This window comes from Centruroides vittatus, unplaced genomic scaffold (assembly GCF_030686945.1).
Source record: "Centruroides vittatus isolate TY-2023 unplaced genomic scaffold, ASM3068694v2 contig_1450, whole genome shotgun sequence".
In the NCBI taxonomy this organism is placed as follows: Eukaryota; Metazoa; Arthropoda; class Arachnida; order Scorpiones; family Buthidae; genus Centruroides; species Centruroides vittatus.
The window spans coordinates 803,669-826,743 of record NW_027120902.1 but is presented as its reverse complement, the minus strand read 5'-3'; the positions used below and the strand labels follow the sequence as shown (position 1 = coordinate 826,743).

Here is a 23,075-nt window from a genome sequence, read left to right as displayed (position 1 = left end):
AGAAAAAATAATAATGAGATTAAACAGAAATCTCTCTTTAAAATGAAAATTCGCTGGAGAATTTCCCATTAGAAATCGAGTGTAGATCATTTCTGATTTTTTATTTTATTTTCGTTTTTTTTTATATTTTATTTTTATAATTACGATATTTCACTCATCGAGTTCGCTCCTTGATATGAATTCAGTGGCTCTCATTAATATACTATTTAAAGAAGTTAAGCCACCGAATAAAATGTGATTACAAATATTCTTCCTCGTTATTTCATTTTTTTTCCATTCCCACTTCACTTTTTTTTTCTTTTTCTATTTTTAAAACCCAAATTACGAGGCATTTGTTTAACAGAAAAATATATTACCGCATGACTTTAAAATTAAAATTTTATTTTAATTTTTCGCCGATTTTGTGTTTTTAATTATTATAATTATTTATTTTTGTTTTATTCTCGTGTTTAGCTCGAAATATAAAAGATTTTATAAGCTGTATTTTCTGTATTAAAAAAAAATTGAATTTTTTTTAACTGTAACAGGAAGGTAAAGCAATTTGGTGACGCCTAAGAGTCTACCTTATGTAGTTGTTAAATCAATTGTATTTAATCATAATGCAGATAACAGTCACAAATATAATAAATTTCTTATATTAAATATTCTTTCATAAGCCTTTTAATACGATAAATATATGTCGATTTTTTTATTTAATTTACCGCAATTCTTTTTTGTTTAATATGAAGCGCTTGATAAAGGTATGTGTTATATTTAATTGATTTTTCTATGTATATACGTTCAAACCTCTGAATAACGGCCACTAACTAGAACATTAAAATATGGCCGTTGTTCGAAGGTTATTTTGTATTCATTTCAAAAAGAAAACTTCCTGAAAAATTGCCGCCCTTTAAAGGTGGTCGTTATTGAAGGTTCGAGTACTTGTGTTATTTAACAGTGTTTTAGTGTCTATGCTATTCTGTAATATTTAAAAAGCTCTACTCTCGTTTAAAATTCATTATATTTAAAAATGAATTTAAAATTAATTAAATATTATTTTAATTTTTGATTTTTAAAGGTTATTTTTTTAAAGTTAATGATTTATATTTGTTAATTCACTTAAAAGTAATTTTCTTTGTTTCGTCTCTACAAATTCTCTGTGATTCTGTTTTTCAGTTCATTCCATTTCTATACGGGGATCGATGTTTTTAATGAATTTCCTCTAGGTTTTTCCATTCTCTGCCAATTCTCCTTCAAACATCTCTCCAATATCTTCAATAAATTAGTATTTTCATATAATAATTGGAAATTTTCCCAACTAAAGTCATTTTTTAATGGTACAAAAGAATCAATCGAAGGTATTGGCACGACGTATAACAGGGTGTACAAAAACTTTGCATCAGGCAATATAAGTATAAAAGTTTAGGTAATTAGTAGTGAGCTACTAGATGATTTAGTCGCTATGCACCCCTTCGTCTCATTGAGCCAAATCCTCCTTTCCTAACAAAGACAGCGGAACAGTTTAAATTACAAAGTCGTAGAACGTCTCAAAATTAGTACAAAATGTATTTTCGGTTAAAATAATCAGAGGGAAAGTTGCTGGACTGGATGCGGTCAAAAAATGGGTGGTGAAAACACTCTATGTGGTCTCGCGCGTTCAAGGCAACCAACTGTGAAAAGGTAGCAGATTCTGGAAAAAGAATTAGTTTGTTTTAAAAGAATAGTGTTTTAATGGAAAACGATTTAGTTTTCGAAACATGTTTTCGAAACTTCAGAAGAATAAACTGTGTTCGTGGTGTGAGCACGCGAGGCCACGCAGAGAAGCCTCACACAGTTCCCCACCCATTTTTGACGGTGTCCAGCCGCTTCCCTTTTGAGTATTTTAACCAAACCAAAACTTTTTTTACTAATTTTTAGACGCCTTATGACTTTTTAATTTAAAATTTGCCTCTGTCTTTCATAGGAACCGAGGATTTGGCACCATGAACGAAGGGGTCGGTGCATGGCGACTGTACCATCTTACTACCTGCATTGGTGCACTTATATCTAGTTAAAACATAGCAGAAGCATATGTAACATGGTGCGATGTTTTGTCTATACACGTGTATAGCTTAATTTGTTAGCATTTTTATTATTAGTTTGGGGAGGTCCAGGCTCCTTACCCCTTCTTTGGATGCGTCGGTGAGAAAAGATCCTTAGGAAACACTAGTATATGATAACTATAAACTTTTATCAGAATAGAGTCTGAAAAACAAATTTCAGACAGTTCTTTCTTATCTGATTTAGACGAAAAGGAAAAAACAGCCAAAAATCATTAAAAAATAATATTAGAACTGAAACAAGATATGGCTCATTAATCATAGGAAGCCTTAAATTAAGCTATTTTTATATAATTAAATATTTTTTAATTTGAATGTCACGAATATTTACTGTTGTTTAATGTTGAAATTTTGATAATTAATTGAAGTAGCCACTCTCGGCAACGACTGAGACGTAACTTTAGTAAAGATAAATTCTTGAAAATTGCAACCTATGAAACTTGGTTCGTTATAATGAATACATCAAAGTCAAAATTCAAAACAAATTTAATTGTTTATTATACTTCCGTCTATATCGATTGAAGCAAAGCTTGTACTCTTTCATTTCCAGATGATTTTATTTAACAATTTGCCTCTTAGAGAACAAAGACCAAACAATGGCAGAATGAATAAAACTAGGCTTAGTGAACACTGGTAGTTGGTTACAATTCGCATCTCACTAAAGGAGACCACGTGGGATTTTTTTTAGTTTCCCTCACATACTAGTTTCCGATGGAAAATCCTTGGCAGATTGTCCAAGTGTTGCGATGCTTTATTCCATCAATCTAATCCAATCCTTAAAGAATTTCCCTCACTAATTTTTACGAAAATCCTACAATTTGCATGAAATTTTCACTCAATGCCTCATAAAAATCACGAAAAAATATCTATTAAAGAAATTAACATTAAATATATATACAGTATGTATATCTTTACACTCTACTTTCTCAAGAACATGGCGCTTTGTTACTTTCCCGGCTCTGTTACATCTGTTACATATAAGAGAGGGAAAATATGACTATCGATCAAAAATGACCCCCCCCCCAAGACTTTTACATTTTTGGATTCAGGGGACCTTGAAACGTCGAGAAATGCAAAATAAAAAAAAATCTGAGGGTTTTTTCTGCAGTTTTTTTTTCTGTGGATGTTAGTGTTAGTTCAAACGTTAGTGCTTCACTCAATGCGTGTTTCACCAAATTTAAATGTTGCCAGTAAAGTTAAGCAACTCTTTGCTGGATATTTCTTTTATTATTTCATGAAAATCATATTAAATTAAGCAGGATATTAAAAACAAAGATCCTGAAGGAGAATTTATTAGTATACTATTTATTAAATTTCTACATTCATTATATTATCGCGTATTATCACTAAATAAATTCTATCATACTAAAATATGAATTAAATAATTATACAAATATACATTTTATTAAAAATATAAACTTTTATTAAATTTTTCTGGAAAAAAGAAAATTTCTTAAATATTTTTTACTAAGATAAAGTAAACATATCCATCATATACTCCATATTTAAGAAAACTTTCATAACTTGCTGAATGACAGGGAAAAATTATATCATCGAGTTGATCTTGAGGGGGGAAAACTATCAAATTAATATGAATGAGAAAAACAACAAAAAATATTTTATTGATAGTAGAATATGTTATAACAAGATTGATTCGTACCATCAATCAAAATGTAGAAATTTGAAAGGGAGAAAATGTTCTTGAGGCCTTTCCTCTATCAAACTATTAAGTCTGAAATTCCTAATTAAATATTTTATTTGTATAAAATTGGAATTGATAATTATAGACAAGATAATGTCCTTCGTCTCTACGGAATAAAAGATTTTCTATGATATAATCTACTCGGTCCCGTGATAATTTATTATGCAATACAATATGTTGTTTAGTAAAAGATAACTGTAGATTATTTCCTGGAGAATAATTAAGAACTTTGGGGAAGAATTGGCTGACAATTTCCTATTAATTTATAACGTAGAAGAACAAAGTTTAACTTCAGATAAATTTTTAACAAAGGTATATTTAAATATTCATGATTATTAATTAAATATATGAAAATACGATTATCTAGTTAAATAATTTCTGTTTTGTGTCTTTGAAGTAAATATTATTTAAATTTAATCCCCACGTTCTTCAGTTTGATTGCACCATATTCTTCAAAGATGTTAACAGAACTTTTAGTCTTTAACTCTTAATTGTTAATTTTCTGAAAAATATATTTTTATTATATTTTATTTAATATATTTAACGTTTTATATAGAAGTTTGTTTTAAAAAAAGCTTTTATATAATCTAATTATACTTAGCTGTTTTATCTAGAAAACATGAACATTTATATTGGAGAATGTTACCAATCTGTTTGACTGTTGATTCCTTTCTACACTGATACAAAACAAGGATAAAATGAAATAGGAATTAATAATTTTTTTTTATTAAACATAAGTAAGAATTCAAAATTGTGTTCTATTTTGCTAAATTTTACACGTGTATCAATTATCATATTTTTAAATATAATAGAAATAAATTTTCTCATTGATCTCCAAAAGATTTCTGGTAATTTATCGACCCCCTAGATAAATTGCTTGAATCCCTAGGGGGGTTACTAACGATCAGGTTAGAAATCCTGGTAAACCAAGAATTAGATCAATTAAATCAACTGTTATAACGTTATTGCTTCGAATTTAACATGTAATTTAAATTAAAATTGGAATGGTCTTAAATCCGAATTATTTTCTTCCAACCTTCCAATTCTGAATGTAATGAAAGTTGATAGTAAAGAATGATTCTAAGCCTTTCATATATAAGAAAATGGCTCAATTTATTGTAAAAATCAGTCGTTAATTACAAAATATGCTTCGTGCGAGTCCATTTAAATAAATGCACATTGAATTCATGCCTCTCTCATCATGAATTGGATTGGATTCATGGAATAAGACAATGCAACAGGCCATCTGCCAAGATAAACTGGCCCCTACACACGTGAAAATACGCGGAAAGTTCCATGTAGTTAACCCATTGGTCAGACGCCAGCATAGTACTTACTATCAGTGTTTGATGGTTTTAATTACTTTGGCCTCTGATGGGCCTTAATAATAGTAAACGCACAGTAACATGCACGCATCATGAATCGTCAATCATGCATCATCCATGCATTCGCGTATCATCCTTCAATTCATGTCTTTTGGGCTCGTCCTGTTTTCTAATAATTATATTACATTTTAAATATTTTTAGCTTAATAAATTATTTACTTTTAATTATCATCCAATGAAACTTACTTAACTCGAATTTTATACAATTAATTAAAGAAATAAGAAAATAATTCTCTCTTCGTACATAAAAACGATTTTTTATTATTAATGTAATAAAATATAATTCTTGAACGTTACTTTTAATGACGTTATCTCTTTTGAATTCATTTAAACTACGTAATAATTAAGATTAAAATGTTAAATTTTTATTTAAATATTTACTTAAACGAATATTTCAACATCGTACATACTCATCTGGCATAAAAATTATCTTATTAATATTTATTGAGATATTTTACATAACATATTAAAAATCAAATAATTGAATTAAGTTTCATTACATCTTTATGATAAATTACACTCCATAATTATTCCAGATTTTTATATTTAATTATAAATTATTATTTTTTTACTTAATTTTAAAAAAATCTAGAATTTTATAAATTAATATTTATTCGTTTTATTTAAGTAAAAATTTATGAATGTTGCATTTAATCGTAATTGCTGTGGATTTTAGTGTAAGATTAATGGTTAAAATTGAATATTGCATACAATTTTAAACATTTATTCGTTTTAAATTTAATAGGGACTTTATTAACTAAAATTTATGCTAGTGTTAGTAGGTTAATTATGATATTAAACATTAAAACCCACAGTAAGTTAAGTTTATAAAAGTAAATCTATTTTACAGCATTTTAATCAAATATCTTATATAATAGCGTAATTAAAATTAGGTTTTAATCATTGTTTTCTAAATTGAATGAGAATAAAGAATGGAGGAAACGTAAGTTATATTGAGAATTTGCCTATTATTCACATCCAAGTCTATTTTTCTTATTTTAATGAGTAAATATGTTCTTACTACATATTATTTTCTGTATATTTGAGCTGAAAAATATGCTTTCATGAGTACAGTGGAACCTTGTTATATCACAATTTTTCTGTTTCTTCAGTGTAGCGTGATACTGTAATTACGTTATAAGTCTTTTCGCGGCTGTAATGTAAACTTTAGTATAATTATCTTAAATCTTACGCGCGTATTCTCTTTCCAGAGAAATATTCTAAAGAATAAATATCTCTGTATAATTTCCAGAGAAATTTTAACATTTCAAACACGAACAAGAGAATTTACAGATTATTCCTAGATAATTGAAATTAATAAAGCGTTATTCATCACTTTTAAAACATTTAAACGTGTTTTAAATGCAATTTATAATAAATTTAAAACAAAAATAGCGAACATTATTCACATTTATTTTATCTAATTTATATTTTATTATTATTATTATTATTAATTACTTCAATTTTTATGACCTGAAAGTCATTAGTGTTTTTCTAACAGCGCATTTTATGTCACGATGTAGTTTATAGCTTAATACATTAAAAAAGTATTTAATTTTTAAGCTTTTATAAATATTTTCAAAGGGTATATTCTAAAAATTTTATTACTTGCAAAAAAATTTTGAGTTTAAACAATTCTTAAACGATACTTTGATGTCAGATGGAGATGACATATCGCTGCTGAGAACAACACAGTTGTTTGGTATCTTTAAAGAATTTAATCAAGAAAAAAAAATTTTTCCAAGTAAAAATTTCTTAATAAAATTTAATTTCTTTAAAATTAATATTTTCTAACCTCATTTAAATAAGATAATGCTTTTTTAATATCAAATTGTCATATTAATCAAACATTATCTTTATTAATACAATTATAATACTTTAAATTTAATATCGTTCGTTAAACTATAATATTTTTAACGAAGAATTTAATGTTATTTAGTTTTTATCAAGAAAATTAATTAGTAAAGAAAATTATTTACAAAGAATACAACTCAATAAGTGCAACAGACCGTGAAGATTTCATTAATTTTTTTTTCACTATTTTGTTGTAGAATACTTTTTAAAAATTAATTATTATTATTATTATTACGTCTTTAAAATCTGAAATAAACTTTCTGAAGCTAAATAAAAATAATATAATAAATAAATTGCAATTTTTAAAGTAAAAATAAGCTACAATTTAATGCATTTTTAAATAAATTGAAATTATCATCTTATAAAAAATACAGAAAAACTTGTTATTTAAATGTATATTTAAGCATTTTTAATCTATTTTTATAATAAATTTGTTTAAATTCGCAACTAATTGGATAAAAAAATAGCTTTTTATGATAATAATAATAATAATAATAATAAATTCCAAGGGGGAAATCACTTATAAAAGCATATAAAAAATATATGAGGAGAAGAAATGTTCAAAGTACTCAAACATAATTAATTTTGCAGGGAAGAAATCTTTATAGATAAAGATTGTTTTATTAGAAAGTTTTTTACTAAAATAGAAATGTCCAACGGCTATAGAATAAAAAGAATAGGCTCAAGTATGATAGATAAAATCTTTATAGTTGAGAGCATTGTTTAAAACACTTGTTCCTTTACTAAAACTAAGGTTTAATAGAAAGAATTTTTTCAATTCACTTTGCAGGGATAAACAAAAATGTTAGTAATAGAAAAAACTACCGGAAGTGCTTGGTAAATCCTCGTGACGAGGAAAAGCCTCCTGCAGAACTCTAGGGAATTGTAGTTGCCTGTAAATGTTGCTTTGCCGCAGTGCATCTGTTGTCTGGCAAACGAAGTAAGCAGGGGTCCTACGTTGTTCATAAAATCAACAGACAACCCATCGAGTCACATTAAATTACTAACATTCAATTCGTTTAATAGTTTTAAGACAAAATATATTAATGAAATTTTTTTTAAATTAATAATTATTGTATTTATTATTTTAATTATGTCAGATTTGTGTTTAGATTATAAAGAAGGTTCGATTTTATAATGAAAATTCCTGGCATAGTATATTAATTTTTTAATAAATGATATACAGTAATGTATTTTGATCAATTTACTTTTATTTTCTAATTTAGAAAGATGAAAGTTTATTCTATCTGATAGAATGAAGCTAACACATTTATGTTATTTTTATGAGGTGCATTTATTGCTTTTTAAATTCAAAATATATCTTTATTTTGTTTCTAAATTTAATGTAAATATATAAATTCACACATGCATATTTGTATGAGTTACAAAAGAAAATTTGAAAAATGGAAAATATAGTCATTATTTTCAGTTTTGCACTCATTTTTTCTCCAGACATTAATAAATATGTTAATTATTTTTACCTTATTAAATAAATTATTTTATAATATTGTGATAAACGTTATTATTAACCAAATTAATGATTATAGGAGTTAGGAAACAGGAACGAGACAATCCCTAGAATGTCAAGAAACAACACCATCCCAAGGTTTTATTTTAGAAAATCTTACTTCTTCAATAAAAATAGTGGGATAAAATATCCCTTTTTATGTATTATTTATTAAGAAAATCAACTTTGTTTTGTCACGAAACTCCATAGACGATGACACATGCCATCACCACATCAAGTGTCAAATATCCAGTATCATTTATGAAAAATATAAGGATTGAATGTCACGAACCCCATATGTTAATAATATTTGGGGCGTGGAGCCCAGGGAGGTAGGTCATTTCGGTTATCCTCCCCAAGGGAAGCACGTGCTAGTGAATAGCATTCAAAAATCATCCATGGGTTTAAATAATAAATTAGTATACATTTTAATATCAAATTATTTTCAAAAATTGTTTTTATTATAATTATAATTAAATTATAATTACAATTAAGCTAATATTAATTTTAATTCAGCTAAAACACTCCAGCTCTGTCAAACAAATACTTATAAATTGAAATTTTTAATGAAAACAAGGCTTTCAGAATTTTAATAATATATATATATATATATATATTAGTTATTTATGATTAATTTTTAAAACTATATATTATTTGTTTATTTTGAAGGCATTATCTAATTTTGAATCTGTTTAATCATTTAATAATTTCCATGGCAAATAAATAATTAAGGTTATTTATAACAGATTACAATCATTAAAAATTATCATTAAAATTAATATATTATGCGGGAACAATCATTATTTATTAAATTTTCATTAAATGCGGGACAATTTAATTGGATTTATATATAAAGTTTTGAAAATTTTCTTTTAATCAAAATGAAAATTGAATTTGTATTTTTATTTAGAAATGAAATTTAATTTTATTCGAAATAAAAATAAAATACATAAATGCATTATTATTAAAATTACATTTTTATTCAATTCTAACATATTTAAAATGATTTTAAATATAAATATACGTAATTATTAGTTATTTGATTTTTTAAAAATATTTAATGGCTTCTTAAAAGTTAAAATAAGTTCAGACAATGTTCTTCCTGTGCTTATTATTTTGGCAATTAAAAAAAAAACATAAAATAATACTTAAAATAGCATAGAAAATTACTAAAATTTCAAATGTTCTCATTGAAAATAAAGTCTTTTTTGATTGCTTTTAACTTCAAATTGTCAAAACTTATAAAATCTTTACTTTTTTATCCTAGTTTTATAATATGAAAGCAATGAAAAATTAGTTTTTATGTTTCAAATTTACGTCCATAATCTTGAATCTAATTCTAAAATTATAGTAAATTTAACTAAAATCATACTACAAAAATCATTTTTTTATTATAAACTGTAGCTTAGGAACAATTTAAGTTAGCCTAAAGAAATTTAGGATAACTTAAATTAAGTATTTTTTGAGATAAGTTAAGGATCGTCAGTATAGAATTAGAGAGATAATCACTATAAAATCATCAGTATAGAATCATAGAATCAGTAAAGAATTACTAGTATAGAATCATAGAATCAGTAAAGAATCATCAGTATAGAATCATAGAACTGATACAGAATCATCAGTACTGAATCATTAGTACAAAATTATAGAATCAGTACAGAATCATATGATCACTAAAAAATAATTTCCTCTCATAGACTTTAATTTTTTCTGTAAATCAAACTTAAAAATATTGGTTTTAGCATTTAATTAGTATATAATGAGGTAATTTTATCCCAAATTAAAAGTGCAAAAACAAGCTTATTTATCAAATGTATTTTTTTATTCTTATTAGGATTAATTTTAATCTCGATAAACTTTCACATAAAATAAAAAAATAAACTAAAATTCTATTTTATTTTAAGCAAAAAGACCGAATAGTTTTCTTTTCAGACTAAAATTTTAACGATAATATCTTACAACGAAAAAATAGAAAATGATCTTAATTCTGGAACAGAGCAACGATTTATTTTTATTTCAAACTAAGATCTGAATTAATTTCCTTTAAATCTTATTAAATATAACGATTTTAAAGCGAAAAAAATCTTAAAATAAAAGTTAAAATACCCTATAATTTATTATAATTTACGTAAATTAAAGTTTTAGCAAATTGAAACCACAAAGAAATATTCTAAACAGAGTATAAATGTAAACACAGATGATTTTTCACAGAATTAAATAAAAATAAAATGAAATTTTACTGGAAAATATCAGTAATTCAACAAAAGAAAAACACTAAATAAAATATTCATGAGTGTATCTAATATCTGAGAGATCAAACTTCTTAAGTACTTTCATCTGTCAGAATAATTTGGATGCTTAGAGGAAGACATTAGAGATTACTTTTGTCTTAGGAAAACTTCGATCACTCAAACAAAGTTTCCTTCCTTCCTTCTCCCCCCAACTGTAACAAAAGAAACTACAATTTTTCTTGATGAGTTCCATATTTTGTAGAAAGGATATCCAGATCAATTATCCTGATATTTCTATTTTTAGATCATAGAAAATAACCTATATAGTTATTTTCTATGATTATAATTTGAAGTTTATAATAAATAAATTGAATAAAGCTAATAATTAAAAAAAATCTGTATTCATCATTACAAGATTTAATTATTTAAATTTTGATTAAAATTATTTATCCAAGGAATTTTTAAATTAATTTATATTTAAATTATTATTATTATTTTTTTATAAACAGGAATATTAAATTAACTCTTGTTATCATAAAATCGATGTGAAGGAGATTTAACACTTTGTGTCATTTTAATCTTTTTAAAGATTTTAAACTTTTCAAAATTGAGCTTCATGTTTACTTAGTAAATCTCCATTTCCCTTTATAACTTCTTTAATGAATAAATTTTAAATTTTAATTGTTATTTAATTTGGTATAATAATTCTTCTTCCATTAAAATTAATTTAAAAAAAAAAGAACAAACTCTATCTTCCAACTTGATTTATTTATCTTACAAACGTTTAATAAAAGTTGTAATAAATGTGAATAATTTAACAAAATATAATATTTACTTTAATGCGTCATTCAAATCCTATTATTAAATTAAATATTTATTTTAGTATATCTTTTGTATGCCAAAAGGAACTATTTAAATTTAATGAAAGCAACTAGGGGCTATGACCATTATCTGTCAAGTAAAACTAATACCTCTAGTTGACGTCAAGGTATCCTGGATACAAAGCCTTATATGTCGACTTTATTACCTCAAAATAAAACAGCAATGGTTTCATAAAACTCCATTAAAATCATAACATCCCATGAGTATAAGATTCGGATATAATGAAACTGTAAAATGGTCTACAACGTAATGACTTTTATTATTTGGTATTTCGAAGAGACTTGTGTGTCTTCAATTATTAACAGCATTTAGTTTACATTTTTCTTTAAATAAATAAATTAAACGGATGTCATTCCCATATGCGAGCTAATAATATTAAAATTATGGTAAGTGTTAGTGTTATTGGGCTACAATTATCAAATTGCAGACCCGTACATTCCCACTATCGTCCGTCTGTCCGGCTGTCCTTCGTTAATCTCGAGAATGGAGTTAGATAGAGGAAAATTGGGACAGGATACAGAAAGCTTAGAATCGTAGGCGATTAATTACGCACAAACTTTCGGTCTGGACCGGAAATCACGTGATTTTTTTAAATTAAAAGATGATTAGAAACGGCAGTTCGGCATTGTGACGATCTTACAATAATTGTTCGCTTATATTATCTCATTCTGCTTAGTGAATAATGATTTATCATCAGTTTAAAATGCATTAAAAAACATTTTACTTATTAAAATGATAAATTTATTAGAATATTTTTTTACAATAATCGAATTATTGTAAATTAATTAAAATAAAACTTACAAAATATATGTAAATTAAGATAACTTTTAAAAGTTTTTCCTGCATTTTTATTAAAATAAAAAATAAAATTTTAATTATTTTTTTTATTATAAAGATGATATAAATTCAATTAATTATTAAAGGAAAAAAATTAAATTTAAACGTAAAAATTTATGCAATAATATTTTAAAAACGATTTTTAAAAATAATTAATTTTAATAAAAAATAATAAAAAGTTTATTCGCTTTCAAAATTATATATAAATTCGCTAGAAATTAATTAATATATCCACTAACCTTCAACATATTTTTTAAATTTAAAAAAATATTATCAGTTTTTGCTCTTAATTTATTTAAAATTAAATTTTTTTTTACGAAACAAACGAATTTATATTCAATAAAATTTTCTTTTTAGTACATTTCTAAATATTTTAGAGCATCTTACAAATAGAATTTTCATCTTAACAGAAATTAAACAAATTAGTAAATTATATATTAAATAATTTTTATAAAATGTTTAAAAAAATGAAAATAAGAATAAATTTAAATCGGTTTGAATTTATTTTTCTTATCTGGGAGTTATTTTTGAAGCAAGAAAATAAAGAAATCTGTTGTATCATTTCTGCTTGGTTTTGTTGGTCATCCATCAAATACTCTTTCTACTTCAATAAGAATTTTGAAATTTTGATATACTTACAAAGAGATTATTTTCGAAAAGATTTTATTGAGAACGAATTTCAAGAATCAAAGAATAATTTTTATTATTTTGTTTTTAAAGCTTTTATTTTTATTTTTATTATCTCTGTTTCATAAACTTTTAACAGTAAAAAAAAATAATTTTAGAAATTTATTTATTGGTTTAAAATCTGTGTGTATATAAAATAAAATGTCTCTCTGTCTTTCTTCTATACACTTCTAAACCTTTTGATTGATCTGGATCGAATTTTTCAGAGTTACTCTCTAGGATCCTGCGGAAAACATAGGCTAACATGAAATCTGGACATCTCACCTCTATCCTAATTTCATCTTTTACTTCTAAACCCATTGACTAATACGGATAAAATTTTTCAGAGTTAGTCTGTAGGATTTTGTGGAAAGTATGAGCCACCATGCAACCTAGACAGACAACCTCTGATTTTATTCACCTATTACTTCCTTCACCCTTTGACCAATTTTCAGAGTTACTCTCCAGGTCCTGTGGAAAATATAGACCATGAAACCTGGAAATCCCACCCTTCTTTTTCATTCCTTATTTCTAAACCCATTAACTGATATGGGTGAATTTTTCAGCTACTCTCTATGATCCTGCAGAAAATATGAGCTAACGTGAAATCTGGATCCCCTAATTTTATCCTTTGACATAATTTAAGGCGTTAATGCGTTATTATATAAGTAAGCATTACATAATACTTAATGAAGGGACCACACGGTCCATGAATAATTCTTAAATAATTCTCATATAATATAAATTATTTGCGCATATTTACGAAGATATATTTATAATCGACCCAATTAAACTTCATAAAAAATAATCGCTAGTTTTAAAATAATTTTTATCTTATCTTAAGTGTATTTGTTTCGAAATAATGCAGAAATGATAGAAAATAAAATATTTATAACTAATTATGCCATTTTTCTAGAAAATTAATATGTGAAATGAACGTAATAATTTACGTAGTCGAATTACATCATTAAAAGTAGTACAGGAAACGGATCAGTGCTTTCTAAGTGCGAAAACTTTTTGAAACGAGTTGCATTTGACAATTAAATTTTAAACAATTATAGTGTGCTTGTTTTACTAGAAATATTCAGTTATATAGCTAAACTTCGATTTAACGACACTGTTTTTCTATGAAATTGGTGCTATATCGAGTGTGCATATTCGTGTATACGGTTAAACTTCAATGACGCTATATCGAGAATGACGCTGAATTGATATACATGATCGTCCATCCATTACGTAATGTTACTTTTGGGCTGCAATTTGTCGTCCGTCTGTCCGTCTGTATATCCTTCCTTAATCTCGACAACGGTGTTAGATAAATGAAAGTCGAGACTAGATATGGAAAGCTTAGGGGCAGGAGGCCTCAGTTAACCATGTACGAACTTTCGGTTTGCACCCGAAGTCATGATTTCAATTCAAAAATTTTTCCCAGAACGGAGTTACATAGATGACCGTTGTTATCAAGAAAAGTATGATGTATAGGGGAAGATATTATTAATTTAAAATCGAGAGCATATATTTGAAATTAAATTAATTAAAGATATGATTAAAAATTGCAGCCCGGCAATTTTTGCTCGTAATAGTTTTCAATTACCATTCCACCTCCCATAACGCCACGTAATTCTCCACCCCAAATATCGCAAATATCCACCCCAAAATTACGTAGCTCATATCCTCGATCAATTGTACTAAGGAATAATACACAACACGAGGTACCGAACGTTACATTATTTTATTAATTACACGTATAATATACAAAGCAATGTCATAAACGGTACGGTTCGCTATACAACGCTTCAGAAACAAGAATGAATCATTCTGTTAACTCAAGGGGGTTGAGACTCTGCAATTACGTAAACATTTCACCCCCTTGTAACGCATTGTAATGAATATCTGCATATTAAAATATACTTCATCGAATGATTGAAATAAAAACACTCAAATTTAAATTTTGATTATTTAAAAAATATTTTTCTCCATTATTTCAAAATTTTATTTCAATTTTCTTAAATCAGAATTTTTCAAAAAACAATTACAGTCAAACTTCTGAACAACGTTCACTGGCAGAAACATAAAAAATAAATGGCCGTTGTTCGGAGGTTATTTAGTACGAATTTTTGTTTAAAACAAAAAAAATATTCTGAAAAAAAAGGCTGCTGTTAAGAGGTGGCCGCCGTTGAGAGGTTCCACTTTATGAAGATTATACAATATTTATTGATAGATTCAGTTAGTCTATGGACAAACATATTGATTTTATATAATATATTTCTTGATAGAGTAAATAAATAAACTGAATAATAATATAAAATAAGATTACATCCTGAATTATATAATTTTTAAGCTATATTTTTACATTTAAATTGTAAATTTTTATTATTATATTATAAGTATATTAACATATTTTATAGAAGAAAAATAATTGAGTGCAATTATAAATATTGTTCTATTGCAAATAATATATTTTTTATTATACTTATATTTAATTGATTAAATCTCTACTGTGTACAATATGCTTCTCCTGGGATACGCTATGTTAAAAACATAGACGACCTTGAAATTCTCATTCAAAATGCTAATTTGGATAAATTTTAGAGTCCTAGAAGACTCGAATTCTAAATTTATAATTAATATAAGCAAATTTACAAATATTAAAGGGAAAAGGTTCGGTTTATTAGTACAATTGAATATAGTTGGAGCGTAAAAAAATACATCTGAGGAGTTAAGTAAAAATGTTTTTTTCTAAATTATCTCATGCAGAACAAAGTTTTTCGGTAATAAAAATTGTATTTTAGCATTTAAAGTAAGGAAATTTAAAAACATTTGTCAAAAATATCAAACAATTTGTCTTGTAAGAAAATATTTCCATGTGGAAAAATCGATGTGAATCAAGAAAAAATATTTTATAAGATTATTTAATAATAATCTTATCTGTTTTATTTTACATTTTTTATTTAAATTAATTGTTATTTATATACGGTTGTAATTCAAAGTAGTAGTAATCCTTCTTCAAATTCTGAATTAAATATAAATATGCTAATAAGTATTTTAGAATTTTAAACGAATCGATCGGATTTAAATTTAAAGAAAATTCTATTTGTTTTAAACATCGGATTAAATCATCGAGCATAAAATAAACACCATAAAAATTTTATATAAATTTTTATTATTTTTTTACGTAAACATCTTTAAAAATTGGTTTAATTCCCTTCAAAAGAGTCATATAATAATTTTTATCTTCTTTTTAAAATATAATTTTTCATTATAATTACTTAAAATGTGAATATTTAAACATCAAACAGGTTTGAAACTGCCGAAGATAAACATTCTGTCCTTAATAGTTTATCATTAGAATCAATAAATAGCCGGCCAGGTTAGCTATTAAGCATAGAAAGAAAGATAACTCAATTTAACAATTTAAAAATTAAAATATTTAATCAATTTAAGGATAAATAAATTCTCATTTTGACCATGTACAGCAGGAAAAGTGGTGTGTTAATACACTCAAATTAAGAGAAATGCCATCCTCTTCAAACAATTCATTCTTATATAAATAAATTAAATGTTATATTATTATTACTATTATTAATTTAGTATATTTATGTATGTCTATATTTTCAGCTAAGTTAGATGCTGTTAAAATTTATATGAGGATGCGTAGAGTAAACGATAATCTTCAGAATAAAGTCATTAAATGGTTTGATTATTTGTGGATGACGCAAAAGTCTTCGGATGAAGACAGATCCGTCGGTTGTTTACCAGATAAATTAAAAGCAGAAATAGCTATACACGTACATTTAGATACATTAAAACGGGTGGAAATCTTCCAAAATACAGAGGCTGGTTTCCTATGCGAATTGGTGCTTCGTTTGCGTCCGGTGCTCTTCAGTCCTGGTGATTATATATGCAGAAAAGGTAACACTTTAACTCATTAAAAGCGCTAATAAATAATTATTATTTTAATTATAATTATAATAGAAATCTCATCCTCCGGCAAAAATTTAAAATTTAAAAGTGTATATATGTTTTTTACTATAGATCCTGTCGAACAAAATCCTTATTTTTTATATCAATCCAAATTAGGTTTGGTCACTTCTTTCCCCTTTAGGAGAAGTTGGTAAAGAGATGTACATAGTAAACAGAGGGAGGCTACAAGTTGTCACAGACAATGGAAAAACCGTACTAGCGACTCTTAGAGCTGGAAGTTATTTTGGCGAAATAAGTATTCTGAATATGGGAACGGCTGGAAATAGAAGAACCGCATCCGTACGTTCTGTGGGATATTCTGATTTGTTTTGCCTATATAAACAAGATATGTGGGAAGTCCTTAAAGATTATCCTGCTGCCAGAGTTCGACTGGAGGCTATTGCTGTCAAACGTCTAGAGAAATATAAAAAAGAACCTCTGCGTAAAAGTAAGTATCTTATAAATATTTATTAAATCAAAAACATGTAAAATCTTTTATAAATATTATTGTTTTAAAATCTATTATTTAATATTGAAAAATTTATTATTTTTATGTTAAGTTTTATTAGTTACAGATGATAAATATTAAAAAGTTATTATTATTTTTTTTAACTTGAACATTCGACTAATTTTAAGGATGTTTAAGTTCTAATTAATATTTTTGAAAAGGCTTTAAAAACTTAACTAATAACTCTTCATCCGATAAAATATTTTTTATTTTTGTGATACAAAAACATTAAAAGAAGTACATGAATTTTTAACAATAGATATACGACATCTCATCAATTTTTCCATCTTTCAAATTGATCAAAAGGTGAAGAGATGAAAGAACCTTTCTTATCTGATATAAGTAGAAATAAAATCAAATTATCTTATTAAAAAATCCGAAAAAAATATATATTTATATAAAGAAAACATATTAAATTTTATATTTTTATGCACAATATATTTTTATTATTTTGTTAATTACTATATTTAAATGAAATCACTGGTTAAGACTCATCTGGCATATCTACCTTTCAGATAACTTGGCTCCACCAATATGTCCAAGAACTAATTCTGTGGCATTCTTGACCAACGGTCAGTGGTCATTTAATTCTTTCATTAAACTTAATGGCGAGACACATTTGCACTTTGCACTTTAAAATATTCAAAAATTCAAATTAGAAAGGGGGGGAAACCTATTAAAATTTACTTTTAATTACTTTTTTGCGTCATTAGACTGAGGCCAGAACTTGATGTAATTTTGAATTAACCGATCGTGATATTTTATCATTCAAATTATTTAATTAGAAATTTTCGCGCGAGTTCTGGCTTCAATATTTAAACTTTTATAATTTGATTATTATCGAGTGAAGCAAACATTAAATAATAATTCGTTTTTAACTTTTTATTATAATAGACTCTAAAATACAGGATGAATCGTTAAAAATAAATGAAAGATGAAGTAGAGAGGGTAAAATCAAGCAATCAATATAGGTGGTTCTACGCTTAACAATCGCGATACCAATTGTAACATTAACATTTGTAAATTACTTTGATTGGTTGCAAGATTATTAGACGAACGTGTTACGTTAACGAAAGGCGTGTTCGATTGGTTGGGATAGTGTACAGTTTTACGTAAATATGACGTCATTCTATAGGATTTTTTCATTTTAAATGAAGTGATAACGTCAAATTAACGTAAATATACGCACTATTCCATCTAAACGAACAGACCCAAAATTTGCGTATATTTGAGCATTATAATTGAGCAGATAAAGTATATGTGGGCTTGTAATCAATGAGAAATAATTTATTTGATTTTATTTTCTCAGTTTTCTCCCTCATTTATTTGACAATTAACGCTTTATCCAGTATATTCACTATATTACATATTTAATTTTATAAATGGAAAAATTAATGAAATGGTATTTAAATTTTAATATTATTATTTATTTAATAATTTTATTATTATATATTTATAATATATAAAATTTATTATATTTTAATTGTTAAAGTTGTTTAGTAAACGGTTTAGATTTAAAAATTACTTATTTTTAATAATAAAAAATAGTTGAATAATGATTTATGATAAAATTTTATAATATTTATGAAATAAATATACATTAAAAATCAATTTATCATCCTTAAAAATTACAATAAAATGTCATAGGAGTGACCAAAATAATTTTAATGTAAAATATTATGTTCCAATTGTTGTTTATTCATCAATCATACATTAAAGAATTAAAATTAAAAAAGAAAAAATCTATTGAAGTAAATTAAAATATAATTTAACAAATATTATCTTGCCAGATTATTATTTAAATACATTTTAAAAATTATAATTCCAGAAGAATCAACTATTTTCTTTTATTTTAATTAATTTTAATTTAATTAGCCAAAGAATTTTTTTGTTTGAATCTTGATATCAATTTTAAAAATTCTTTTTATTTTTAAAATAGAAAGAATTTTTATAATATTTGAAACTACTCTATCACTCCTTTCCCTTTTATGTTTCATAATAACGTTTAAAATCAAAGAAAAATGAATAAAAATTAAGAATTAAACATTAAAAATATTAAATAAAATTGAAGTAAAATTAAAATATAATTTCTGATATTTAATGTATTAGCCAAAATTCTAATAGAGACTAATTAATACTTCATTAGACAAGATAATTAAGAATTTTGGCAAAGTTTTCAAGTAATTTATCCCTTTTTTTGGTGAAAGTTTTAGCATAGTTTAGGATAAAGTTAAGCCTGATAAATTAATGACACACCTGTTATTCCTCTCTAGCAAAAATTGAGTAAGGAAGAAATTTGATTTGACACAGTTAACTAAATTGGATAACTACAAAAGACCAGAAAATAAATTATTTTTATCATGTTTATTGCCATTATTGTGTCGTTACTTTTTGCGGAGATTCTTAATTATAAGTGTAATCAATTGAGACAGACTTTGATTAATATTAATAATAATAATAATAACAATATAACAAAAGTTCAGAATTAATTTTAGAAATTATAATTTTATTTAAAATAGATCAATGAGAATTTAGTTAATAATTTTTATTCAGAAATTTAATATTATTTTTAAATTTCTGGATTATTGTTTTATAGTTAAGTAGATTTATTTTTAAATTTTAGAATGATTTATAATAATCTAGCTGTATAATTCTAACTATAAACAATATTTTAAACTTTTTAATTTAATTTTTAACTTAATATACTGTAGAAAAAAATTATCGTCTTTATTATTTTTGCAATACCTCTTCTTCTTTTCTTAATCTATCGATTAATAAAATTCCTGATTTTTTTAAAGAAAGAATTTATTATTAGCACATTATAATTTTATCATTTTTTCCTTTACTAGTTTCCAAGCTATTTAAATTTCTTTTTTTAACGGATCCAAGAGCACTTTTCTGTTATTCTTTTTAGTTGCAATGGGTCGCAGTCGCAGTACTCCCGGCCTTGTTGAATCTCGTGGTAAAATACCATTGGAAGAAACCCAATTAGGCCCAACAGGTGTTTGTTCTTCCACAGCAACTATGTTATCCGAAACTGAACCTCCCGTTCCTCCAAGAGATACCAATAGTCCTTCAACAATGCGAAGACGTCGAGGAAGTAGCAATTGTAGTGCCTGCAGTCGAACCAGTAGTCAACAAGATGAAGATAGAACTAACCATTACTACGAACCTTTGGGAAGTATGCCACATATAATTTATCCACATAATATGCAAGCTTATCCTTTAGAACCAGGTTTGGATAGACGACTAGTAATTAGCAGGCCTTCAATTTCACAGACTAATCTGCTGTCCCCGATGCCTTCTTCTCCTTATTATCCTCAATCTCCAATTCCAACGACGCGAGAAGTATCGCCACTTACAGATTATAGTCCTATGAGTGGGGAGCATCATCACCATCATCATCATCATCCTTATGCGCTTATGCCTCCCCACTTTCCTCTTTCTATATGTGCTCCACCGGCACCTCCACCACCTCCTACGTTGCAAACTAGTCAAATGCCCAGAGAATCCAGCCAAGAGGCCTTACTGGCTGAAATCAAAAGACTTAGAGAAAGATTAGTCACCCTCGAAGCTGAGAATGCAACAATGAGTGTTAAACTAAGCCAACAGCAAATGGGAAGTAGAGAATAGATTGGCAGAGATAGAAATGCAGATTTGTGGAGGAACTAATACCCAGATACCTACTAGTGGTGGTAATAACAGTAACGGTGACGAAAATGAAAGAAACAGAGAATCCATTATATGAACTCCCTGCACAATGATGAGATAATTTTCCATCTGTGATTGAAAGAAACAAAAATTTTAATGGAAAACAATTTCATCAAAACATAATTCTGTGATAATATCTATGTTAATTAATTGTGCAAACTTGATGTTTGACTCCTACGAGATTCCTGCCAATCAGATCTCTAAAATATTAAGAAATAAAGGAGAAAACAAGATAAAATTATTTATCTGAATTAAATAGTCCAGGATAAAAAAAAAACTATAAAAAATTTGTTTTGAGATGTCTAGACATATCATAGGTCATTAAGTATTGTTTTTCTTAACATATATACATATATATTTTAATTATGTTAATATGTTTAAAATGCACATTTACAACTCTCTTTCTCCTGTTGCTGAATTTATTTTCTTATTATAAAAAGTGAGCATTTGTATTGTACGTAATACGTATTTTTAGAATTATAAAATATTCTATTTATAATGATTTAAAATTTGTAAGTGATTGGAGTGTACAATCTTCAGAAAAATGAAGATACAGTACCTCTGATTGGCAGATTCACATCTCACCTCCATACCAATATAGAATGGTTTGTTCTTGTAAAAAAAGATATTCAATAATTAATATTTTAAGATGTTTTAATTAATTTTAATAATGTAATTTGAGTGGCAATGAAAATTATTATATTTAATTTTATTTTTTTGTAGACTTGTTAATAATTAAACTTTTCTAAACTGTCTCCAAGTTAGGTAATGAAGATAATGACAAAAATCCAATATATCTATTATGACAAACATAAGAATAATACAGGAAGTTGTGTCAAAAATAAAGCAATGCATATCAATAATTTTGTTGAAACTGCAAAGAGAAAAATAAACAATAAATACAATAATATTAATAATAATAATAATAATAAATCAACACCAAAACATAAAATGAATTTTTTAAATTATAATAAAAATACAAAAACTAATTCAACTTTGCTTTCTCTTTTTGTATGACTTTTTATAATTAAATAATACAAAAAATATATATATATATATATATATATAAATGTTGCCTTATATGAGAGAGTAAATAGAGGCATTTACACACCTAAGAGGACCAAGATAATTCAGTACTTCCCATGAATAAAAAAAGTTAATAATATTAATAATAAATCTTGAATTAAACTAATTTTATCAATAATTTCTAATGTAAAAACTGTAGAGAAGATCAATGAAATGAAGCTCTTCTTTTGTTTTATTTTAATAAAATTACCAGAGTGAAATACATTGTAAATAAGTTTTAATTTTATGTTTTGGTATATCCCCATATTATGTAATGTATATTATAATTAAAATTGCTATATGCAGAACTAGCTACATTGTTGTTCTGAATGTTTTACTGTTTGTTTTAATATTTAACTGTAAATTTTTTGTGTAATAACTGTCTTGTAACACTATTATATATATAAAAAAAACTGTACATACGCTGTGAAAAAGAAAATACAAAAGATTTTTTTAATAAAGAATTTCTCTTGTATTCAATCTATTTTCAGTTATTTATATAAATATTTCATTAAATGAGCAAACAGTCACTGACACTTGAACTCATGAAATTGCAATTCTGAAACAGCTGAAAGGGAAAGAACTAAAATTTAAAAAAATAATAATAATAAAAAACAATAAAAAATATATATAATTAAATTTAAAATAAAATTACAATAATATAAATTTTAAATCTTGCCATTTTT

At 25.6% G+C, this 23,075-nt stretch overlaps 1 protein-coding gene and 1 long non-coding RNA gene across 2 annotated transcripts in view; one reads left to right on the top strand and one right to left on the bottom strand.

Annotated features, from left to right (window-relative positions):
* LOC136968349 (cyclic nucleotide-gated channel rod photoreceptor subunit alpha-like) overlaps nucleotides 1-22,597 on the top strand; it is a 38,222-nt gene extending 15,625 nt beyond the window's left edge. The window contains 5 exon segments of the mRNA XM_067262351.1: nucleotides 16,761-17,054; nucleotides 17,248-17,553; nucleotides 18,129-18,185; nucleotides 20,528-21,228; nucleotides 21,230-22,597. Of these exon segments, the coding sequence (XP_067118452.1) occupies nucleotides 16,761-17,054; nucleotides 17,248-17,553; nucleotides 18,129-18,185; nucleotides 20,528-21,228; nucleotides 21,230-21,361 (1,490 nt within the window). The 3' untranslated portion in view covers nucleotides 21,362-22,597.
* Nucleotides 16,908-21,945, bottom strand: LOC136968350 (uncharacterized). Its single transcript, XR_010879646.1, has 3 exons — nucleotides 21,884-21,945; nucleotides 18,122-18,244; nucleotides 16,908-17,519 (listed from the first exon to the last, which is right to left on the bottom strand). It is a non-coding gene; the product is annotated as an uncharacterized lncRNA (long non-coding RNA).
* Nucleotides 22,598-23,075: the final 478 nt, after the last annotated feature.